Consider the following 20,089-nt stretch of genomic DNA (forward strand, 5'->3'; position numbering starts at 1 on the left):
TGTAGCAACCGTCAGCACTGCACCGTAGCTTCAGCCTGGATTCTGTCCTCTAGGGCTTGAACCCTCAACCCATGGAGTCCGTTTTTGAGGAAGTGACCAGGTGTGTAGACTAGGGTAGTGCAGTTGATGTAGTTTAAATGGATTTCAGCAAAGCCTTTGACAAGGTCCCACATGGGAGACTTGTAAAGAAGGTAAATGCATATGGAATACAGAGTAATTTCATAAAGTGGTTTCAAAACTGGCTCAGTTGTAGGAGACGGAGGGTGATGAAAAAAGCTGCTTCAGTGGCTGGAAGCCAGTGCCCAGTGGCGTATCACAAGGATGTGTTGGGCCCCCTGTTATTCGTCATTTATATAAATGACACTAATGACTATGTGGGAGGTAGGATTAGCAAGTTTGCAGGTGACACGGAGATTGGTCAGGTGGTTCATAGTGAGGCGGAGAGTCTTGGGCTACAAGGAGATATAAACGGAGTGGTCAAATTGTTTTGGAGAAGAACAGGGAGTTGTCCTCGCTATCTTGGCCATTCCTCTATCAACATCACAAACACAGATTATCTCCTCATTGTCATATATCGAGACTTACTGTGCCCAAATTGGCGATCGTGTTTATAGCAGTGATGACATTTTGGAAGGAGCTTTAGAATATCATAAAATTGGGAATGCGCTACATAAGTACAAGGCCTTTTATTGAAAAGTTGCATTTTTAATAAACAATGACCTGGAGTGTTTGGTCAGGTTTCGGTGGGTACATAGGTACCTGCTGAAATCAGTCTGTCCCCAGAAGCTTCTGCTACAACTCGGACAGGATATTGCAGACAACTGAGTTTTGGACAAATTACTGACTCAGGATTTCCTCTCCTTGTATTTTATCTCTGCCTCTGATATGTACTTGCTTTTAAAGTAGGCCACACCCAGGGTGGCATGGTGGCACAGTGGTTAGCGCTGCTGCCTCACAGTGCCAGGGACCCGGCTTCAATTCCCAGCTTGGGTCACTGTCTGTGCAGAGTCTGCACATTCTCCCCGTGTCTGCATGGGTTTCCTCCAGGTGCTCCGGTTTCTTCCCACAGTCTGAAAGTTGTGCTGGTTAGGTGCATTGGCTGTGATAAATTCCTCCTCAGTGTACCCGAACAGGCACCAGAGTGTGGTGACTAGGGGATTTTCACAGTAACTTCATTGCAGTGTTAATGTAAGCCTACTTGTGACACTAATGAATAAACTTTAACTTAAGTACCTTTTTTTTAGGGAATAACTCTTTAATAAATAGAAGTGGTTTATAACCTGAGATTGTCACCAGGCACCAGCTACCATATAATTCTAGCACAGCAGCCACCATTGGAGAAAGGACTTGCATTTATATAGTTCCTTTCACAACTTCAGCTAGAGACTTTTTCCAGTGAATGAGGTACATTTCAAGTGGATCAGCATCCAGTTGGCACACAGCAGCAAGGTCCCACAAACCACAATGAGATAAATGACCAGCTCATCTGTCCAAGTGATGTTATCAGCTAAGGCCCAACTTCAAAAGAATGCCTTGGAATCTTCTATTTTCAAGAAAACAAAGACATTGTAGTATTTTTCTGTTGGTAACATCATAGTCATATTTCTTAGGTACTGCAAAGCAAGCTGTTGAGGATTTGTGAGTATGGTAATTGGAGTAAGAGACAGGTGAGACTCTAAAATAACAATAAGCAGTGGCTGATATGATAATGAACCTAGTAGAATTTTAGACATTTACATGAGGCAATAACAAGAGCAAATTTGAATGGGTAATTTTGGTTCAAAGGAGAATTTATACAAGTTGCAAAATGAAAGGTGTAAGGAAGTAAAGATAGGGCAAGTGGATTTTTCTCTTAAATCCTAAAGGCTAAAGGAAATAAATATGATCAGTTCTGGGGAAGAGACTGTATGAGACCATGGAAAGATCAAAGGGAAAGAACGTATTTAAGGAGATGCTGAAATTTATGTGATGGGGTAGCAATTTAGATCTCCCAGAAGACAGCAGGAATAGCTGGTCACAACTCCAGAAACCAGTGTGAACAAAGCCAGACCTGAAGAACCAACTGCATTCAACCTCAGAGAACACCCCAAGAAGTACTATATGGTTATAAAAGACTGGATTTTTATAGGTTTAAAAATCTATATGGAGTTCTAAACAGAAAAGGGGAAGGTTAGTTCCGAAGGTAGTCAAGATCGTTTGGAACTGTTTTAAGGTATTGGTCACTGTGTGAAGCTATTTTTCGGTTTAAGTACAATTCTATTTTTGTTTTCTTTTCCCTTTACTTCTCAACAAATAGTTACTTTACTATAAAATGATCACAAGTAGTCAGGACAATCATTTCCAGATTTCCGTACCTCTCCTCATGTGGCACAAATTGCAAAAATAAAACATTTTGGCAGCTGTTTTAAGCTTTCCTTCTGGGAGTTGGAGCAACAAGGCATTTACCATCAGCCATGCCTTAACATTGCCCATTGGGAGTGCAGATGGGACTTTGGCTGAACTCTGATCTGAAAGACAGCACTTCTGACACTTCTACAGCATGCATTAAGTTCTGTATTTAATGCGTTAGTGTACGGTGGATGGAAGACTGCACTGTCAGACCTCAATCCAGATTGAATGTTAGTGAGACTTCCTGACTCAGAACTCCATCACTTTGTTCCTTCATGTGGAGTATAGTGAGAGCAAGCATCGTCCTGTCAGTGACTAAATTTAATGGATATGAAGTTTGATTTATGGGTGGCACAGTAATTAGCATTGCTGTCTCACAGTGTCAGGGACCCGGTTCAATTCCCGGCTTGGGTCCCTATCTGTGTGGAGTTTGCATGTTCTCCCCATCTCTGTGTGGGTTTTCTTTGGGTGCTCCGGCTTCCTCCCACAGTCTAAAAAACGTGCTGGTTAGATGCATTGATCAATTAGAGGAATTTCACAGTAACTTCATTGCAGTATTAATGTAAGCTTTACTTGTGACTAATAAATAAACAACGAAATAAACTTTTAAAGTTTATTGATTAGAGTCGCAAGTAGGCTTAGATTAACACTGCAATGAAGTTACTGTGAAAATTCCCTAGTTGCTATACTCTGGCATCTGTTCAGGTAAACTGAGGGAAAATTTAGCGTGGCCAATGCAGTAACTTCATTTCAGTGTTAGTGTAAGCCCACTTGTGACACTGATAACTAAAACTAATCCACATATCTTTCAGACTGTGGGGGGAAACCAGAGCACCTGGAGGAAGGTCACGCAGTCACAGGGAGAACGTGCAAACTCCGCACAGACAGTGACCTAAGCCGGGAATCGAACCTGGGTCCCTGGCGCTGTGAGGCAGCAGTGCTAAGCACTGTGCCACCGGGCCACCCTTGTCAGATATTGGTGTAGCTGTGAAGCAGATAAATGTTTGAGGCAGAAGAGAACAGGACGGTTAAGTGTGGGATTTTGCATGGCTGTGGCAGAGAATTGGTGCAGACTTGATGGGTTGAAAGACCTCCTTGGCTTTGCTTTCAAGACAAAAGTTGTTTGATTGTTATGCAGCACAGAAACAGGCTATTCAGTCCAACGAATCAATGTGCTGTTTATGCTGAACAGGAATTTCCCCCACCTTACTTTGTCTAACCCTATCAGCATATCCGTCTCCTTGCTGTTCTTATCCTGCTGACCTGTAAGCGGATCCATGCTATTCAACCCAACCAGTTGCATCTGGTAGTGAATTCCACACTCTAACCGCTCCCTGCAGAAAGAAGTTTCTCCTGAATTCCCCCCACACTTGATTTAAAAGTGACTAGACTTCTTCAGACAATGTTTTTATTGTAAAAGGCAGAGCAAGAAACTCCAATTCGTCAAAGCAACTGCTGCCAACACTTGATTTGTTTATAAAGCTGGCCGTTGCTGTGGCAAGTTTAGACGTCTCCAAGTATCCGTGTGAATCTTTGAACACTAAACAAACTTCCACAAAACCAGAAACTCGCACATGAATTTTAGGTGTTGGCAGCAATTGATTCCACATTATTTCACTGTTATTTATGGCAGTCCCCTGGTCCCAGTAGAACTGAGGCCATAGTGTTGAATATGTGATCTACGTCTATACTTATCCTCACAGCATTCAGTCCATTACTCTGCCAAACTAGTCAATTGCTTTTTCAAAGATTTTGTCAGTACAGCATTACACATCAGTCAGCCTTGCCTCTTTTATAAACATAAAAAGGGCGATCTGATAATGACCAAGCAATCCGTTTCAGCAGTGTTGGCTGAGGGTGACCAGCTACCTGACCTGGCTGGACAAGTTGGTGTGTAGTTCAGAATAGCACCTACGGGACGTAGGCTTGATTATCCCATTCTCACCGAGGTTGACTTCGGGCCAGCCTCTCTGCCCTGTCCTGTAGTAAAATCATGGCATACATGTGGGATCTTCCAGTCCTGCCAAAGGTGATCTCCGCTGCTGGTACTCTGGCAGCCCGATGGGCGAGCCATACAAAACAGCATGGAGCTCAGCGGGATAGGGAGATCACCAGTGGTGAGCCACCTCTGGCGCTGGAAAACACACTGCAGGAATGGTGGGGTGTGTGTTGGGTGGTGGGGTGTCGGGGAGGGTTCACGCTGCCCTGGAGAAGAAGAAAAAGGATGATGATGGGGGGAATCACTATCTTTCTGTTCTTCTTTGAATGACGCAGTTTTCACATCCATGATGTGGCGATGCCGGCGTTGGGCTGGGGTAGACACAGTAAGAAATCTCACAACACCAGGTTAAAGTCCAACAGGTTTATTTGATAGTATCAGATAAACTGGTTGGACCTTAACCTGGTGTTGTGAGACTTCTAACTGTGTTTTCACATCCAGGCAGAGGGTTAATGACTTGTCCAAAATGCAGTACCTCCGTGACTGCAGCACTCCCCTCAGTACTGGCACAGAGTGTCAGCTGAGATGTTGTGCTAACGTCTCTGGAGTGGGACTTGAATCGACAACTGTTTGGTTGAAAGGTCAGGACTCTTACACACATGGCCACAACTGGCACTCATTCAATTCAGGTCTTTTTTCCTATGATGACAGGGTGACCAGGATCGTGAATACGTTGCCTGAACGCGTGATCTCTTCTCATTCCACATTCTTGCATTGCCTGAGTAATACATTAAACCTTGTTCTCATCAAAGGAGGAAAGTAGACAAATGAGCAAAGAAATGTGCCGGAATTCTCCGGCCGTTCGTGCCGGCGGGATTCTCCGGTCCTACCAGCAACGCACCCCCGCCCGCGGGTCTACCATCGGCATGGGGTGACACCAATGGGAATCCCCGTTGACAGTGGCGGGACCAGAGAATCCTACCGCAAGCATGTGGGAAACATGCGTCTGGGAGGCCAAGAATCTCATCCATGGAATCTCTGGAATTCTCTGCCCGTTGAAGTGGTGGAGGCTGCCTCGCTAAATATTTTTAAGACGCGGGTTGATGGGTTTTTGATAAGAGAGGGGATTAAGGGTTATGGGGAGAGGGCGGGAATGTGGAACTGAGCCACGACGGATCAGCCATGATCTTATTGAATGGCGGGGCAGGCTCGAAGGGCTAGATGGCCTACTCCTGCTCCTATTTCTTATGTTCTTATGGTGCTTGAAAAGAAAGCTCCTGCTGGAAAACTATCGCTGGCATAGGTATGATGGACATGAAGCATCTTTCTGTGTAATAGCCATAATTTCAAATGGTCTTGACTTTGGTCATGCCATGAAGAGATTTGCTCAGAATTTTTAAAACGTGCATTGTAATTTTTGGTATGGTTGTCAATGTTGGACTTTGTCTGTATTTCTTAATGATGGTGAAGAAATTATAGATTTGAGATCTCCGGAAACCCAACAGGAATTGTACTTATGCACACCGTGTAATTTAAATTGATCTCGTGTCATCCGATCCTTTCAGACCTTTCAGTCTATGAAGTTCACATTGTTTGGTTTCCTTTCATTAATTTACAGCAGTAGCAGCCTCTCTCAAACACCGGGCTCACTATAATCAACCTTGTGTTGGCCCAGCTCACATGTTACACATTACACATGCCAGGAATTCCTGCCGTCTGCCAAGGAGACAGCATTGCACAAGTTGGAAACGCTGGCGTGGTATTGGTTGGAGGGTTGGGTGTGGCAGAGTGTCATGAGGTCCAGAATGGCCCGGTCAGCTGAGAAACGATTATGCTGCTTGAATCTGCCACTGCCATGATTCTTGGGCACGTTTAAAGGTCACTTTCCTCAGCTGCTCACTGCCGAGGCTTGACTTGTTAGTTGTAAGGGCAGGCAACAGCTGTAGTCGCCGGAGGCTGCTACATTGATCTCGAAGTTGCTTAAGTAACTCCATGCAACGCTATTTTGTGTCAATTTGTACTGAGGAACGACTCCCTGGCCAACACTTTCCTCCCAGTATCTTGTCCAGTTAAGCTCAGACACTGAATGTTTACATGCGTTAGAAGTTTAAGAAGGACATGCCATACAACCGCAATGCAAACTTCGATTGAGCGAATGAAACATATCAGTTAACGAAGATGTCGAGCGGGATTTTGCGGCCTTGCCTGTCCTGAAACTGTAAAACCCTGCCCGAAGTCAATGGACCTTCTCATCCTCCGCCCCTCACCTGCTCCAATTCCCACGGTGGGCGGGCTGTAAAATTCTGGCCATCAACTCTACCATTTCAGGTGGATGTAAAAGACCACCTGGCACTAATTGAAGAAAAACGGTTTCTGCAGATGCTGTGACCAACATCCAACCCTCCATCAACATTGTTTATACGCTTCATAGAATCATACAGTGCCGAAGAGGCTCTTCGGCCCATCAGATCTACACCAACACGTTAGAGGCACCTGAACTCCCACCTGTTACGATTCAGTCTAGAAATTCCAAAGTGTTTAATGAAGCCCGCCTGAATCATAAGTTTTACATCTTGGATTTGGTTAGGATAAGCATGAGATCTTCCACTTCAAGTATCATTCAGAAGACCCACTGGGAAACTTTTATCAAATAAAGTTCATTCAAGGATATAGTTAAAATGCATACTAAGGAAATTAGCAAGAATTTTTATCAATTACAAACAAGAAACAATCATGATAATGTACAACTTCTAACAAATCTTTACAATTTTGCAATCAAACCAAAATCCTTACCTTAAACAAAAGACTCCTTCTATAGGTTTAACACAGCACAGACTACTGCTCACATGATACTGAGATCAAGGCCATGAGTTGACTTCTGCAGTCAAGTTTGCTGATGATACCACCATCGGATCACAAACAATGATGAAACAGAGTACAGGAATGAGATAGAGAATCTGGGGAACTGATGCGGCAACAATAATCTCTCCCTCAATGTCAGCAAAATGAAGGAGATTGTCATCAACTTCAGGAAGCATAAAGGACAACATGCTCCTGTCTACATCAACGGGAATGAAGTAGAAAAGGGCGAGAGCTTCAAGTTTTTAGGTGTCCAGATCACCAACAACCTGTCCTGGTTCCCCATTGTCGATGCTATAGTTAAGAAAACCCACTAACACCTCTACTTTCTCAGAAGACTAAGGAAATTTGGCATGTCAGCTATGACTCTCACCAACATTTACAGATGCACCATAGGAAGCATTATTTCTGGTTGTATCACAGCTTGGTATGGATTCTGCCTTGCCCAAGACCGCAAGACACTGCAAAAGGTTGTGAATGTAGCCCAATCCATCCCGCAAACCAGCCTCCCATCTATTGACTTGGTCTAACACTTCCCGCTGCCTTGGCAAAGTAGCCAGCATAATTAACAACCCCACGCACCCCAGACATTCTTCCACCTTCTTCCATCAGGAGAAAGATACAAAAGTCTGAGGTCATGTACCAACCAACTCAAGAGCAGCTTCTTCCCTGCTGCTATCAGACTTTTGAATGGACTTATCTTCCATTAAGTTGATCATTCTCTACACCCTAGCTATGACTGTAACACTACATTCCGCACTCCCTTGTTTCCTTCTCTATGAACGGTATGTTTTGTCTGTACAGCGCGCAAGAAACAATACTTTTCACTGAGTGTTAATACATGTGACAATAATAAATCAAATCAAACCAAATCAAACGTTCGAGATTCAGAACAGTTTGAAGACAAAACAGCTTCCCAAAACACTAGAGAGTTTCTGGTCCAGCACCCAACAACAGTAGGTTTTTAACCTTAAGGAAAACAAGATCTTGTTTTCAGCTAACCAACAGAATTTTTAAAACAGGCAGAGTGGGAAAATACTTCTTTGTAGTTGCTGTCCCTTCTGAAACTAAAAACTCAAGCCTGCAGCTCCAAACTGAAACTGAAAATGAAATCCCAGTCATCTGACCTGCCCACAGTTTTTCTCCTCCCGACAACAACATCACCTAAGGCTGTGAACTTGAATTAATAAAAACTCTTAAAGGTACACTAACATAGAAAATAGGAGCTAGAGGAGGCCATTTGGCCCTTTGAGCCTGCTCTGTCATTCACTAAGATCATGGCTGATCATCCAACTCAAGAGCCTAATCCTTCTTTTTCCCCATAGCCTTTGATCCCATTTGCCCCAAGTGCTATATCCAGCTGCCTCTTGAATGCATTCAATGTTTTGGCCTCAACTACTTCCCATGGTAATAAATTCTGTAGGCTCACCACTTTTTGGGTGAAGAAATGTCTCCTCACCTCCATCCTAAATGATCTACCCTGAATCCTCAGACTGTGACCCCTGGTTTTGGACTCCCCCACGATTGGGAACATTCTCTTAGAATTTTATAAGTCTCTATGAGATCTCCCCTCATTTGTCTGAACTCTAGCGAAAACAATCCTAACTTAGTCAGTCTCTCATACATCAGTCCCATCATCCCCGGAATCAGCCTGACAAACCTGACATTTGAATCATTGATAGTCACGGGTGAGATGCCTGAAGATTGGAGGGTGGCAAATGTTGTGCCTTTGTTTAAGAAGGACTGCAGTGAAAAGCCTGGGAACTATAGGCCGGTGACCCTCATATCTGTGATGGGTAATTTGTTAGAAGGTATTTTGAGAGACAGGATCTACAGGCATTTAGAGACGCAAGGACTGATTAGGGACAGTCAGTATGGCTTTATGAGTGGAAAATCATGTCTCACAAATTTGATTGAGTTTTTTGAAGGGCAACCAAGAAAGTAGATGAAGGCAGTGCAGCTGATGTTGTCTACATGGACTTTAGCAAGGCCTTTGACAAGGTACCGCATGATAAGTTGTTGCATAAGGTTAAATCTCATGGGAGCCAGGGTGAAGTATCTAAATGGATAAAAAATTGGCTTGTTGACAGAAGATGAATGGTTATATTCAGATTTATATAAGAGATCTAGGGGCACATGTTCATAGCTCCTTGACAGTGGAGTCACAGGTGGACAGAGTGGTGAAAAAGGCATTCGGCACCCTTGGTTTCATTGGTCAGAACATTGAATACAGAGGTTGGGACGTCTTGTTGAAGTTGTACAACACACTGGTAAGGCCACACTTGGAATACTGTGTACAATTCTGGTCACCCTATTACAGAAAGGATATTATTAAATTAGAAAGAGTGCAGAAAAGATTTACTAGGACTTGACTAGGGGTATAAGGAGAGGCTGGATAGATTGGGACTTTTTTCTCTGGAATGTAGGAGGCTTAGAGGTGATCTTATAGATGTCTATAAAATAATGAGGGGCACAGATCAGGTAGGTAGTCAATATCTTATCCCAAAGGTAGGGAAGTCTAAAACTAGAGGGCATATGTTTTAAGGTGAGAGGGGAGAGATACAAAAGGGTGATGAGTGTCTGGAACAAGCTGCCAGAGGTTGTAGTAGAGGTGAGTACAATTTTATCTTTTAAAAAGCGTTTAGACAGTTACATGGGTAAGGTGGGTAAATAGGGATATGGGCGAAACATCAGCAATTGGGACTAGCTTAGGGGTTAAAAAAAGAGACGGCATGGACAAGTTGGGCCCATGCTGTAAACCTCTATGACTCTGTCAGGGAATTAAAAATCTGATTTGGAGAAAAAGCTGTGGGAAATGCTACTGCAACAGCTTCTTACAGTTAGGAAGAGGGCAATAAGTAAGGATGGATTCCCCATTATTGCAGTGCCTAGAGGTCTTGTGGCACAGTGATTAGCGTTCCTAAGCAGCAGCTTCGGGTTCGAGCTCTGCCTCAGGAAGGTGTGGTCATAGTATGACCAAACAGGTTGAATATGAACCTGCAAACCCCTCCCAACACCCAGGCAGTAGAAACAGGAGAGACCTGGTCAACATGTGGTTAAAAAAAATTTGGAGCCTGTACCATCACTATTCATAGCTCCAGATTACAACATGCATGTAAATGTCAATGTTTCTATAGTGGACTGTAACACACACCACAGTGCAAAGACTAGATACTTTCCCATCATGTCTCAACGGTGGGATGCTACCCTTATCAGCCAGATTTTCTCATTCAGGCAATCTGTCACAGGTCGAAGACTGATATTTTTGGTTCCTTTCCCTTGGGTAGGTTGGCTATTAAGTTTTTAGTCAGTAAAAATACCTAAAATGGCTGTCTCACAGATACCACATATGCTTATCATTTAATACAAGCTACATTAATATATTGCTGTACTTATAACAGATCCTGCTGGGAGAATGATGCTTTAATATACACAGGAAAAAATAGGGTCCAAGGCATCTGGCATTTGATTTTTGCATTAGTCCTTTGTAAGCTGTCTATAGAAATACTGCGGATGATCCAAATCGGATCTTAAAATGGAAAGTACTGGGAAAACCTCATTTCTTTATTCAAGAGATGTGGGCATCGCTGGCCAGCATTTATTTCCCATCCCAAGTTGTGCTTGAGAAAGTGGTGGTGAACTGCTGCTTGAACTGTTGCAGTCCATGTGATGTAAGTACATAGAACATAGAACATTACAGCGCAGAACAGGCCCTTCAGCCCACGATGTTGCGCCGACCAGTTACAAAAACAATGACCCACTAGCCTATACCAATCCCTTTTCGTCCATAAACCTATCCAGAGATCTCTTAAACGCCCCCAAACTAGACGCATTTACAACTGCAGCAGGCAGGGCATTCCAATCCCTTACCACCCGCTGGGTAAAGAACCTACCCCTGACATCCGTCCTGTAGCTACCCCCCCTTAATTTAAAGCCATGCCCCCTCGTGCTAGCTTTCTCCATCCGAGGAAAAAGGCTATCACTATCCACCCTATCTAAACCTCTAATCATCTTATATGTTTCAATAAGATCCCCTCTTAGCCGCCTTCTTTCCAACGAAAACAACCCTAAATCCCTCAGTCTCTCCTCATAGGACCTCCCCACCATACCAGGCAACATCCTAGTAAACCTCCTCTGCACCCTCTCCAACGCCTCCACATCCTTCTTGTAATGCGGGGACCAGAACTGCACACAGTACTCCAAGTGCGGCCGCACTAGAGTAGTGTACAGTTGCAACATGACACTGCGACTCCTAAATTCAATCCCCCTACCAATAAACGCCAAGACACCGTACGCCTTCTTAACAACCTTCTTACATCCACATTGCTGTTAGAGAAGGAGTTCCAATTGACCCAAGAAAAGTGAAGCAATAGCAATATATTTCCAAGTCAGGATTGCGAATGGCTTGGAGGGGAACCTCCAAGATGATGGCACCCCCAGGTATCTGCTGCCCTTGTCCTTCTAGATGGTAGCAGTTGTGGGTTTAGCAAATGTTGTCTAGGGAGCCTTGGTGAGTTTCTGCAGTACATCATATATATGGTACACACTGCTACCACTGTGCATTGTTGGTGGAGGGAGTGGATGTTTGTAGAAGGGGTGCCAATCAAACGAGCTGCTTTGTCCTGGATGGTGTCAAGCTTCTTGAGTATTGTTGGAGCTACATCCCTCCAGACAAGTGGAGAGCATTCCATCACACTCGTGTCTTGTAGTTGGTGGACAGGCTTTGGGAAGTCAGCATGTGGGTTAATTGCCGTAACAATCCTAACTTCTGATCTGCTCATGAAGCCACAATATTTGGACACTTAAAAACTTGAAGCTCTCGACCCTTTCTACTTCATCCCCATTGATATAGACGGGGGCATGTTCTCTGATGCTTCCTGAAATTGATGACAATCACCTCTGTTTTGTTGACATTGAGAGAGAGATACTGTTGCTGCATCAGTTCACCAGATTCTCTATCTCATTCCTGTTCCTGGGCAGTCTTTCCACATTGCCGAGTGGATGCCACTTTTGTAACTCTACTGGAACAGCTTGGCTGGGGGCACGGCAAGTTATGGGTGACAAATCTTCAGTGCTATTGCCAGAATATTGTCAGGGCCCATAGCCTTTACAGTATCCTGTGTAACGAAATATCATCTTTTCAATATTTTCCCAACATCATTGTGTTGTACTGTGAAAAAAGGCTGTGTGTATATGATTGTGACTAATTTACTTAGACTGAAGAGAGTTAGACTGCAAATATAAAGAACGAAAGAAGGGTTAGTTGTGAAAGCAAGTATTTTGAAGTGGAAAGGAGCGGAGCTAAGATGGTTTACCAGTGAGCAGCATGAATGGAAATTTGCATTTGGAAGATAAGGGAGCTAACTTGATGTTTAACTATTGTGTTTCAATGTACAACTGACAAAGACTGTAAATATATAAAGCAAAGTATGAATTTATTTTGACCCAAAAATTGTAGCCATTAAAAAAATCTAATTTGATTTGATTTATTATTTCCACATGTATTGAGATACAGTGAAAAGTATTGTTTCTTGTGTGCTATACAGACAGAGCATACCATTCATAGAGAAGGAAAGGAGAGAGTAGAATGTAGTCATAGCTAGGGTGTAGAGAAAGATCAGCTTAATGCAAGGTAAGTCCATTCAAAAGTCTGACAGCAGCTGGGAAGAAGCTGTTCTTGAGTTGGTTGGTACGTGACCTCAGACTTTTGTATCTTTCTCCGGATGGAAGAAGGTGGAAGAGAGAATGTCCGGGATACGTGGAGATGTGGAGTCCTTAATTGTGCTGGCTGCTTTTACGAGGCAATAGGAAGTATAAACAGTGTCAATGGGTGAGAGGCTGGTTTGCGTAATGGGCTGGGCTTCATTCATGACCCTTTGCAGTTTCTTGCAGTTTTAGAGCAGGAGCCTTACTGAACTGTGATACAATCAGAAAGAATGCTTTCTATGGTGCATCTTTAAAAACTGGTGAAAGTCGTAATGGATATGCCAAATTTCCTTCATCTTCTGAGAAAGTAGAGGCGTTAGTGGGCTTTCTTAACTATAGAGTCGGCATGGAGGGACCAGAAAGATTGTTGGGGATCTGGACACCTAGAAACTTGAAGCTGTCGACCACTTCTACTTCATCCCCATTGATGTAGACAGAGGCATGTTCTCCACAACGATTCCAGAAGTAGATGACTATCCCCTTCATTTTGTTGACACTGAGGGAGAGATTATTGTCATCGCACAATTCACCAGATTCTCTATCTCGTTCCTGTACTTTGTCTTGTCATTGTTTGAGATCCGGACCACTACGGTGGTGTCATCAGCAAACTTGAAAATGGAGTTGGAGGGAATTTGGCCACACAGTCATAGGTGTATAAAGAGTATAGTAAGGGGCTGAAGACACAGCCTTGTGGGACACCTGTGTTGTGCGTGATTGTGGAGGAGGTGTTGTTGCCTATTCTTGTTGACTGAGGTCTATGGGTGAGGAAGTTCAGGATCCAGTTGTGACGGAGGAGCTGAGGCCCAGGCCAAGGAGCTTGGAGATGAGCTTCGTAGGAATAGCGGTGTTGAAGGCTGGACTGTAGTCAATAAATAGGAGTCTGACATAGGTGTTGTTGTTATCTGGATGTTCTGTGATTGAATGTAGGGCCAGGGATATGATATCTGTTGTGGGCTTGTTGCGGTGGGTAGGCAAACTGTAGTGGATCCAGGCAATCTGGGAGGCCGGAATTGATTTGTTTTCATTACTTATCTTTCGAAGCACTTTGTAATGATGGATGTCAGAGCCACTGGATGGTAGTTGTTAAGGCATGCTACCTGGCTTTTCTTTGGTCATGATGTGGGTATGCCGGCGTTGGACTGGCGTAAACACAGTAAAAAGTCTGACAACACCAGGTTTTAGTCCAACCTATTTATTTGATTATATTCTCACAAGCTTTCGAGGGGACAGCCTCTTCGTCAAGTGAATGGAAAGTTTCTTTGGTACCAGGAGGATGGTTGTCTCCTTGAAGCAGATTGGGATCTCATTTTGGTGCAAAGAGCGGTTGTAGATGTCTGTGAATACCCTTGCCTGCTGGTCCACGCAGGAACTTTCCATGGGTTGGCCTTTGAGAACATTGCTCTGACATCTGCAATGGTGACCTCAGATACAAGTCTGACTGAGGTTTCGGGGTGGAGAGCATGCTCTCGCTGACCTCTTGCTCAAATTGGGCATAGAATGCATTGAGCTCATCGGGGAGGGCTGCATTGGAGCTGGTGATTTTTACATGCCTTCATCTTGTAGCCTGTATTGTCTTGCAGACCTTGCCATAATTGGGAAAGGGAACTTCCAAAAGGATGTAAAAATAATAGCTATGGGGATGAAAGAATTGGGGGGAAAGATATTTAAAGAGAGATTGAAGGCTGTAAAGTGGGTGTGACCATGAGATCCTGAAGAGTGTGTGTGCTGAAACAGACCTGTGAAGAAAGCATCTTGCAGCCACCCTCAGGGAAGACAAGTGTTGCATCTGCAATGTTTTGATACAATCTTTGGTTTTCCAATATCGAATGAGAAAGGGAAAATTCTGTATAATACTTCCCTGTAAAAACAATGATTATTTGTAGTAATCTTGAGAAAATATATGAGCAGCATTGCCTAAAAAGGGCGTTGAACTCTTGAGTTTAACTAAGCAGTAATCTTTTGGGAAATGTTTGTAGAATTACTGTTAGTTGTATAAATATAATATTTTGCTTTTAAGTTCTCTCAATAAATGTCAAAGTTTAATATTTAAGACATTCAAAAGTTGTTTAAAAATTTTGCTTCTGACTTCAGTGCAGATAGCTTCTCATAGTAAGTACAAATTTTAAATTGTTGTGATAGCTTGTCCAAGTTTCCCTTTGGGTTTGGGCAGCCTGGTAATTGCTACCTGCCATATCATAATATCAGTGCCTCAGCCATTTCTTTGCTATCACATCAAATGAATCCAGTTGACTGAAGACTAGTATCTGTGATGCTGGGGACCTCCAGAAGAGGCCGAGATGAGTCATTCACTTGACACTTCTGGCTGATGATTATAGCAAATGCCTCAGGGGCTTAAATGATTGACCTCCATTAACCACAACCATCTTTCTTTGTGTTAGATTTGACTCTAACCACTGGAGCGTTTCCCCTGATTCTCATTGAGTTCAGTATTGCTAGGACTCCCTGATACGACATTCAGTTAAATGTGGCCTTGATGTCATTCACTCTCACCTCCCATTTTGGGTTCACCTCTTTTGTCTATATTTGGAACAAGGTTGCATTGAGGTCAGAAGGTGAGTGGCCCTGGCAGAACCCAGACTGAGGTTATTGCTGTATAAATGCTGACCCTTTTCATCACTTTACTGATGATCCAGAGTAGACTGATGGGGTGATAATTGGCCAGGTTGGATTTGTCCTGTTCCTTGTGCACACATTGTACCTGAGCAATTTTCCACATTGTCAGGTAGATGCCAGTGTTGCAACTGTATTGGAACAGCTTGGCTAGGGGCATAGCAAATTCTGGAGCACAGGTTTTCAGTACTGTTGCCAGAATATTATGAGGCCCCATAGCCTTGCAGTATCCAGTGCCTCCAACCATCTCTTGATATCACGTGGAATGAATCGAATTCACTGAAGACTGGCGTTTGTGATGCTGGGCATCTCAAGAGGAGGCTGAGATGGATCACCTACCCAGCACTTCTGGCTGAAGATGACTGAAAATATTTCAGCCTTGTCTTTTGCGCTGATGTGTTGGGCTCTTCCTCCCCTGAGGATGGGGATATTTGTGGAGCCTCCTCTTCCAGTTAGTTGTTAATTGTCCACCACCATTGGTGACTGCAAGTGATAAGACTGCAGAGCTTAGATCTGATCCATTGATTGTGGGATCACTTAGTTCTAACTATTGCATGCAGTTCCTGCTGTTTGGCATGCAAGCAGTCAACAAGGTTGAGACCTCAATTTTAAGTATGCCTGGTGCTGCTCCAGGCATGCCCCCCTGCACTCTTTGTTGAACTAGGGTTGATTCCCTGACTCGGTGGTAATGGTAGAGTGGGGGATATCACCGGGCCATGAGGTTACACACAGATTGTGCAGGATACAGTTGTACTGCTGCTGATGGCCCACGGCACCTCATGGATGCCCAGCTTTTAACTACTGGATCTGTTTGAAATCAGTCCCATTTAGCACGGCGATGCTGGGCGGGATTGTACTGCCTCGCTCTGGCGAGATCGTAAAATCCCACCTGAGGCCAATGGAGATTTTCGTTCTGGGAACGTCGCCTGCCTCGATTCCGAGGCGGGTGAGATGTTAAAGTTTTGGCCACTACGTTAAAAACATAATATGAATGCAAGTTGCATTTGTTGAAGGGGATTTTCTTTGAGATGAAGCTTAACCCTCAATAAAAAGAGAAAGAATCCTATTTATTGTACAATCACTCTCGAAATATGTAAAGCAGTAAACTGATTTTGAGTAAAGGATTGGTGAATTTTGGCTGCTCCAAACCCGCCACTGATCTGCCCTTTTAGAATACATATGGAAGCACGTTTCACGATATTTTCTTCCAATGCAAAAAAATCACCTGCCTTACTGATGAATTGTTTGATATGATCTCTGCACTGTGTTGTTTAATACAGAATAAATAGGCCAGTGTCCTACGTGCCACACTTTGCTGTGCAGGCACTGGGCATTCACGTTACGAGACTTCAATGATCCACTTACTGCCCGACCAGCAAAAGGCATTTGCTTCCTACGGCTTAGAGCTTTAATCAAAATAGATGTGATGTCATTCCATTAGGAGAAGGCAGCTCTGGCCAATCGTTGCCGGGGATTATCGACCCAGGGTGGTTTCCTTTTACAGCCTAACCCGTCCAAGCTATTTTAAAGCCACATCATGCACAGCTGCACTTGACAACTAGCCGTAGAAGTCTCATAGCCGCATTTCTTCATTCACTGTACTGGAGTGAGGCTAAGCAACCTGGAGCTATTGGATAGAATATCCATCTCGTTGACTTGGACATTGTGTACTTAATCTTTTAACTGGGGAAGGAAAGAAAGCCTTGTTTTTTTTGCTTTGGTGTATGTAGGTGTCTGTGTGTGTGTGTGTGTGTCTGTGTGTGTGTGTGTGTGTGTGGGTACATGTGTATCCTGAGGACCAACTGCAAAGACTCGCTTCTCGACCCAGCGCTGCACACTTCTCGCACAGCCTGATTTCTTATTCACCCAACACTTGGCATGATTGACTGCTACTGCTGTTGTGCCCACTGCCGCTCATGAAGCGTTTTGGCAGCCTTAGAGGGAGTAAGAAACGAAAGGACCAGGATGGAAAACCAGAGAGACGCCAGTCGGAACCTCATGGCCTTTTAGGTAAGTAAGTGATGGTTAGGGCTGTGGCGATTTTGTTATTTCAGAAAGGCACGTTTTGTGTCTCCAATTTACTGGTTGGTGAAGTCGTAGTGTCCTGCACCTCTGCATCCCTCCTCTTCCCCCCCACCCCAATCCCCCCATTCCTCACTTTGATATAATTAGCGTCCTGGTGTAATTTATTTTCAAGATGACTTGGTCATTTATTTGAACGCTGTTTACGGGATCTTGCTGTGCATGAATTGGCTGCTGCATTTCCAACATAGATTGAGTCAAGAAGCAGCTCGTTAACTGCAAATTACTTGGGGGTCCAAGTTCATGCAAAGCATTTAACAAGTGCAAGTTCTTTTCTTCAGACATTGCGTGTCAGATCTGTGTTTTAAAGTTTTTTAATAACGTGAATATTTTGATTACAAGCAAAAGGGCATTCAGTAGCCAATTGGTGCACTTCATTGAGGTTAAATAATGAATCGTGGGTTCTTTCCTATAGAGCTCCCTCCACATCTACCCCCCCTCCCTTCCTCCTCAAGTGAACAAAATTGGTTATCTCAGCCAAATGAGACACCAACTTGGCAAGTAAAATCAGGGGGTGCACATCTTTGTCGGTCTTGAGTGGTTCCCAGTGGTCAGTTCATTGACTTTTTGTAAGTTGGTTATAATGGCGCATGAACAGGAAGCACGTTGCCTTTTGTTTGTATTTATCGGTGCAGAAGGAGGACATCCAGCCCATTGAGCTGACAACAATCCCATCCAGGTCCTATCCCCGTAACCCTACTCATCCCCCGCATAATATTTAACACGGCCAATCCACCTAACCTGCACATCTTTGGACTCCAGGAGGAGCACCTGGAGGAAACCCATGTAGACATGCGGAGAACGCACAGACAGTCACCCATAGCTGAATTGAATCCAGCTCCCTGGCATTGTGAGGCAGCAGTGCTAACCACTGTGCCAGGGTGCTATCCGCTGTTTCCATTGTACAAAATTGCAGTGAGTGGGGAATAGAGCAAAGTGTGTCATCCTGAACATTCTGACAGTAATGGCGAATCTGACTTTCCTAGGTAGACAAATCCCCAGGGCCAGATGGTCCTAGATTACTGAGGGAGACAAGAGATGAAATTGCTGGGCCTCTAACAGAAATATTTGTTTCTTCACTGAACACAGGTGAGGTCCCAGAGGATTGGAGGATAGCAAATGTGGTCCTGTTATTTAAGAAGGGTAGCAAGGATAACTCGGGTAATTATAGGCCAATGCGCTTGATGTCCGTGGTAGGGAAATTGTTGGAGAAGATTCTTAGAGATAGGATCTATACGCATTTAGAATTGAATAGTCTCATTAGCGATAGACAACATGCTTTTGTACAAGGAAGGTTATACCTCGCAAATTTGGTTGAGTTTTTTGAGGTGACAAAAATGATTGATGAGGGAAGGGCCGTGGATGTTGTCTACAGATTTTAGCAAAGCATTTGATTAGGTCCCTCATGGCAGGCTGGTGCAAAAGGTTAAATCTCATGGATCAAAAGTGAACTAGCTAGATGGATACAGAACTGGTTTGGCCATAGAAGACAGAGGGAAGCAGTGGAAGGGTCTTTTTCTGATTGGTGGTCGGTGACTAGTAGTGTTCCACAGGGCTCTGTACTGGGACCTCTGCTGTTTTTGATATATACAAATAATTTGGAAGAAGATGGAGCTGGTCTGATTAGTAAGTTTGCGGATGGCACAAAGATTGCAGGAGTTGCGGATGAACATTGTCAGAGAATACAGCAGGATATAGATAGGCTGGAAAATTGGGTGGAGAAATGGCAGATGGAATTTAATCCAGAGAAATGCGAAGTGATGCATTTTGGTAGATCTAATACGGGGGGGAGCTATTACAATAAATGGCAAAACCATCAGGAGTATAGACACACAGAAGGATCTGGGTGTGCAAGTCCACAGATCCTTAAAGTTGGCAACACAGGTGGAAAAGGTGGTGAAGAAGGCATATGGCATGCTTGCCTTTATTGGACAGGACATAGAGTATAAAAGTTGGCATAAGATGTTGCAGTTATATAGAACTTTGGTTAGGCCACATTTGGAATACTGTGTCCAGTTCTGGCTGTCACACTACCAGAAGGATGTGGAGGCTTTGGAGAGAGTGCAGAGAAGGTTTACCAGGCTGTTGCCTGGTATGGAGGGTATTAGCTATAAGGTACGATTGAATAAACTAGGGTTGTTCTCTCAGGAAAGACAGAAGTTGAGGGGCAACCTAATAGAAGTTTATAGAATTATGAAGGACATAGATAGGGTGGACAGTTGGAAGCTTTTTCCCGGGTTGGAAATGACAAACGCAAGGGGTCACAAGTTTAAGGTAAGTGGGGGGGGGGGCAAGGTTCAATATGCAGGTGCCGTATTTTACACAAAGGGTGGTGGGGGGCCTGGAATGCACTACCAAGCAAGGTGGTTGAGGTAGACACAGTAGGATCATTTAAGACTTATCTCGATAGCCACATGAACAGACTGGGAATAAAGGGATAGAAACAGATGGTCTAGTTCGGAACACGATCGACGCAGGCTTGGA

At 43.9% G+C, this 20,089-nt stretch overlaps 1 protein-coding gene across 5 annotated transcripts in view; it reads left to right on the plus strand.

The window, feature by feature from the left end:
- prkag2a (protein kinase, AMP-activated, gamma 2 non-catalytic subunit a) overlaps positions 1-20,089 on the plus strand; it is a 448,776-nt gene that overhangs the window by 244,975 nt on the left and 183,712 nt on the right. For 2 of the 5 annotated variants that reach the window (XM_080213156.1, XM_080213171.1), the window contains exon 1: positions 17,070-17,533. The exons of the other annotated variants lie outside the window; for them this stretch is intronic. In XM_080213156.1, coding sequence (XP_080069282.1) covers positions 17,440-17,533 — 94 coding nt within the window. In that variant the 5' untranslated portion in view covers positions 17,070-17,439. Of the gene's footprint in view, positions 1-17,069; positions 17,534-20,089 lie in introns of those variants that run through there. 5 annotated transcript variants of the gene reach the window in all.

The sequence above is a fragment of the Carcharhinus amblyrhynchos genome, chromosome 2 (assembly GCF_965287045.1).
Source record: "Carcharhinus amblyrhynchos chromosome 2, sCarAmb.v2.hapA, whole genome shotgun sequence".
NCBI lineage: Eukaryota > Metazoa > Chordata > Chondrichthyes > Carcharhiniformes > Carcharhinidae > Carcharhinus > Carcharhinus amblyrhynchos.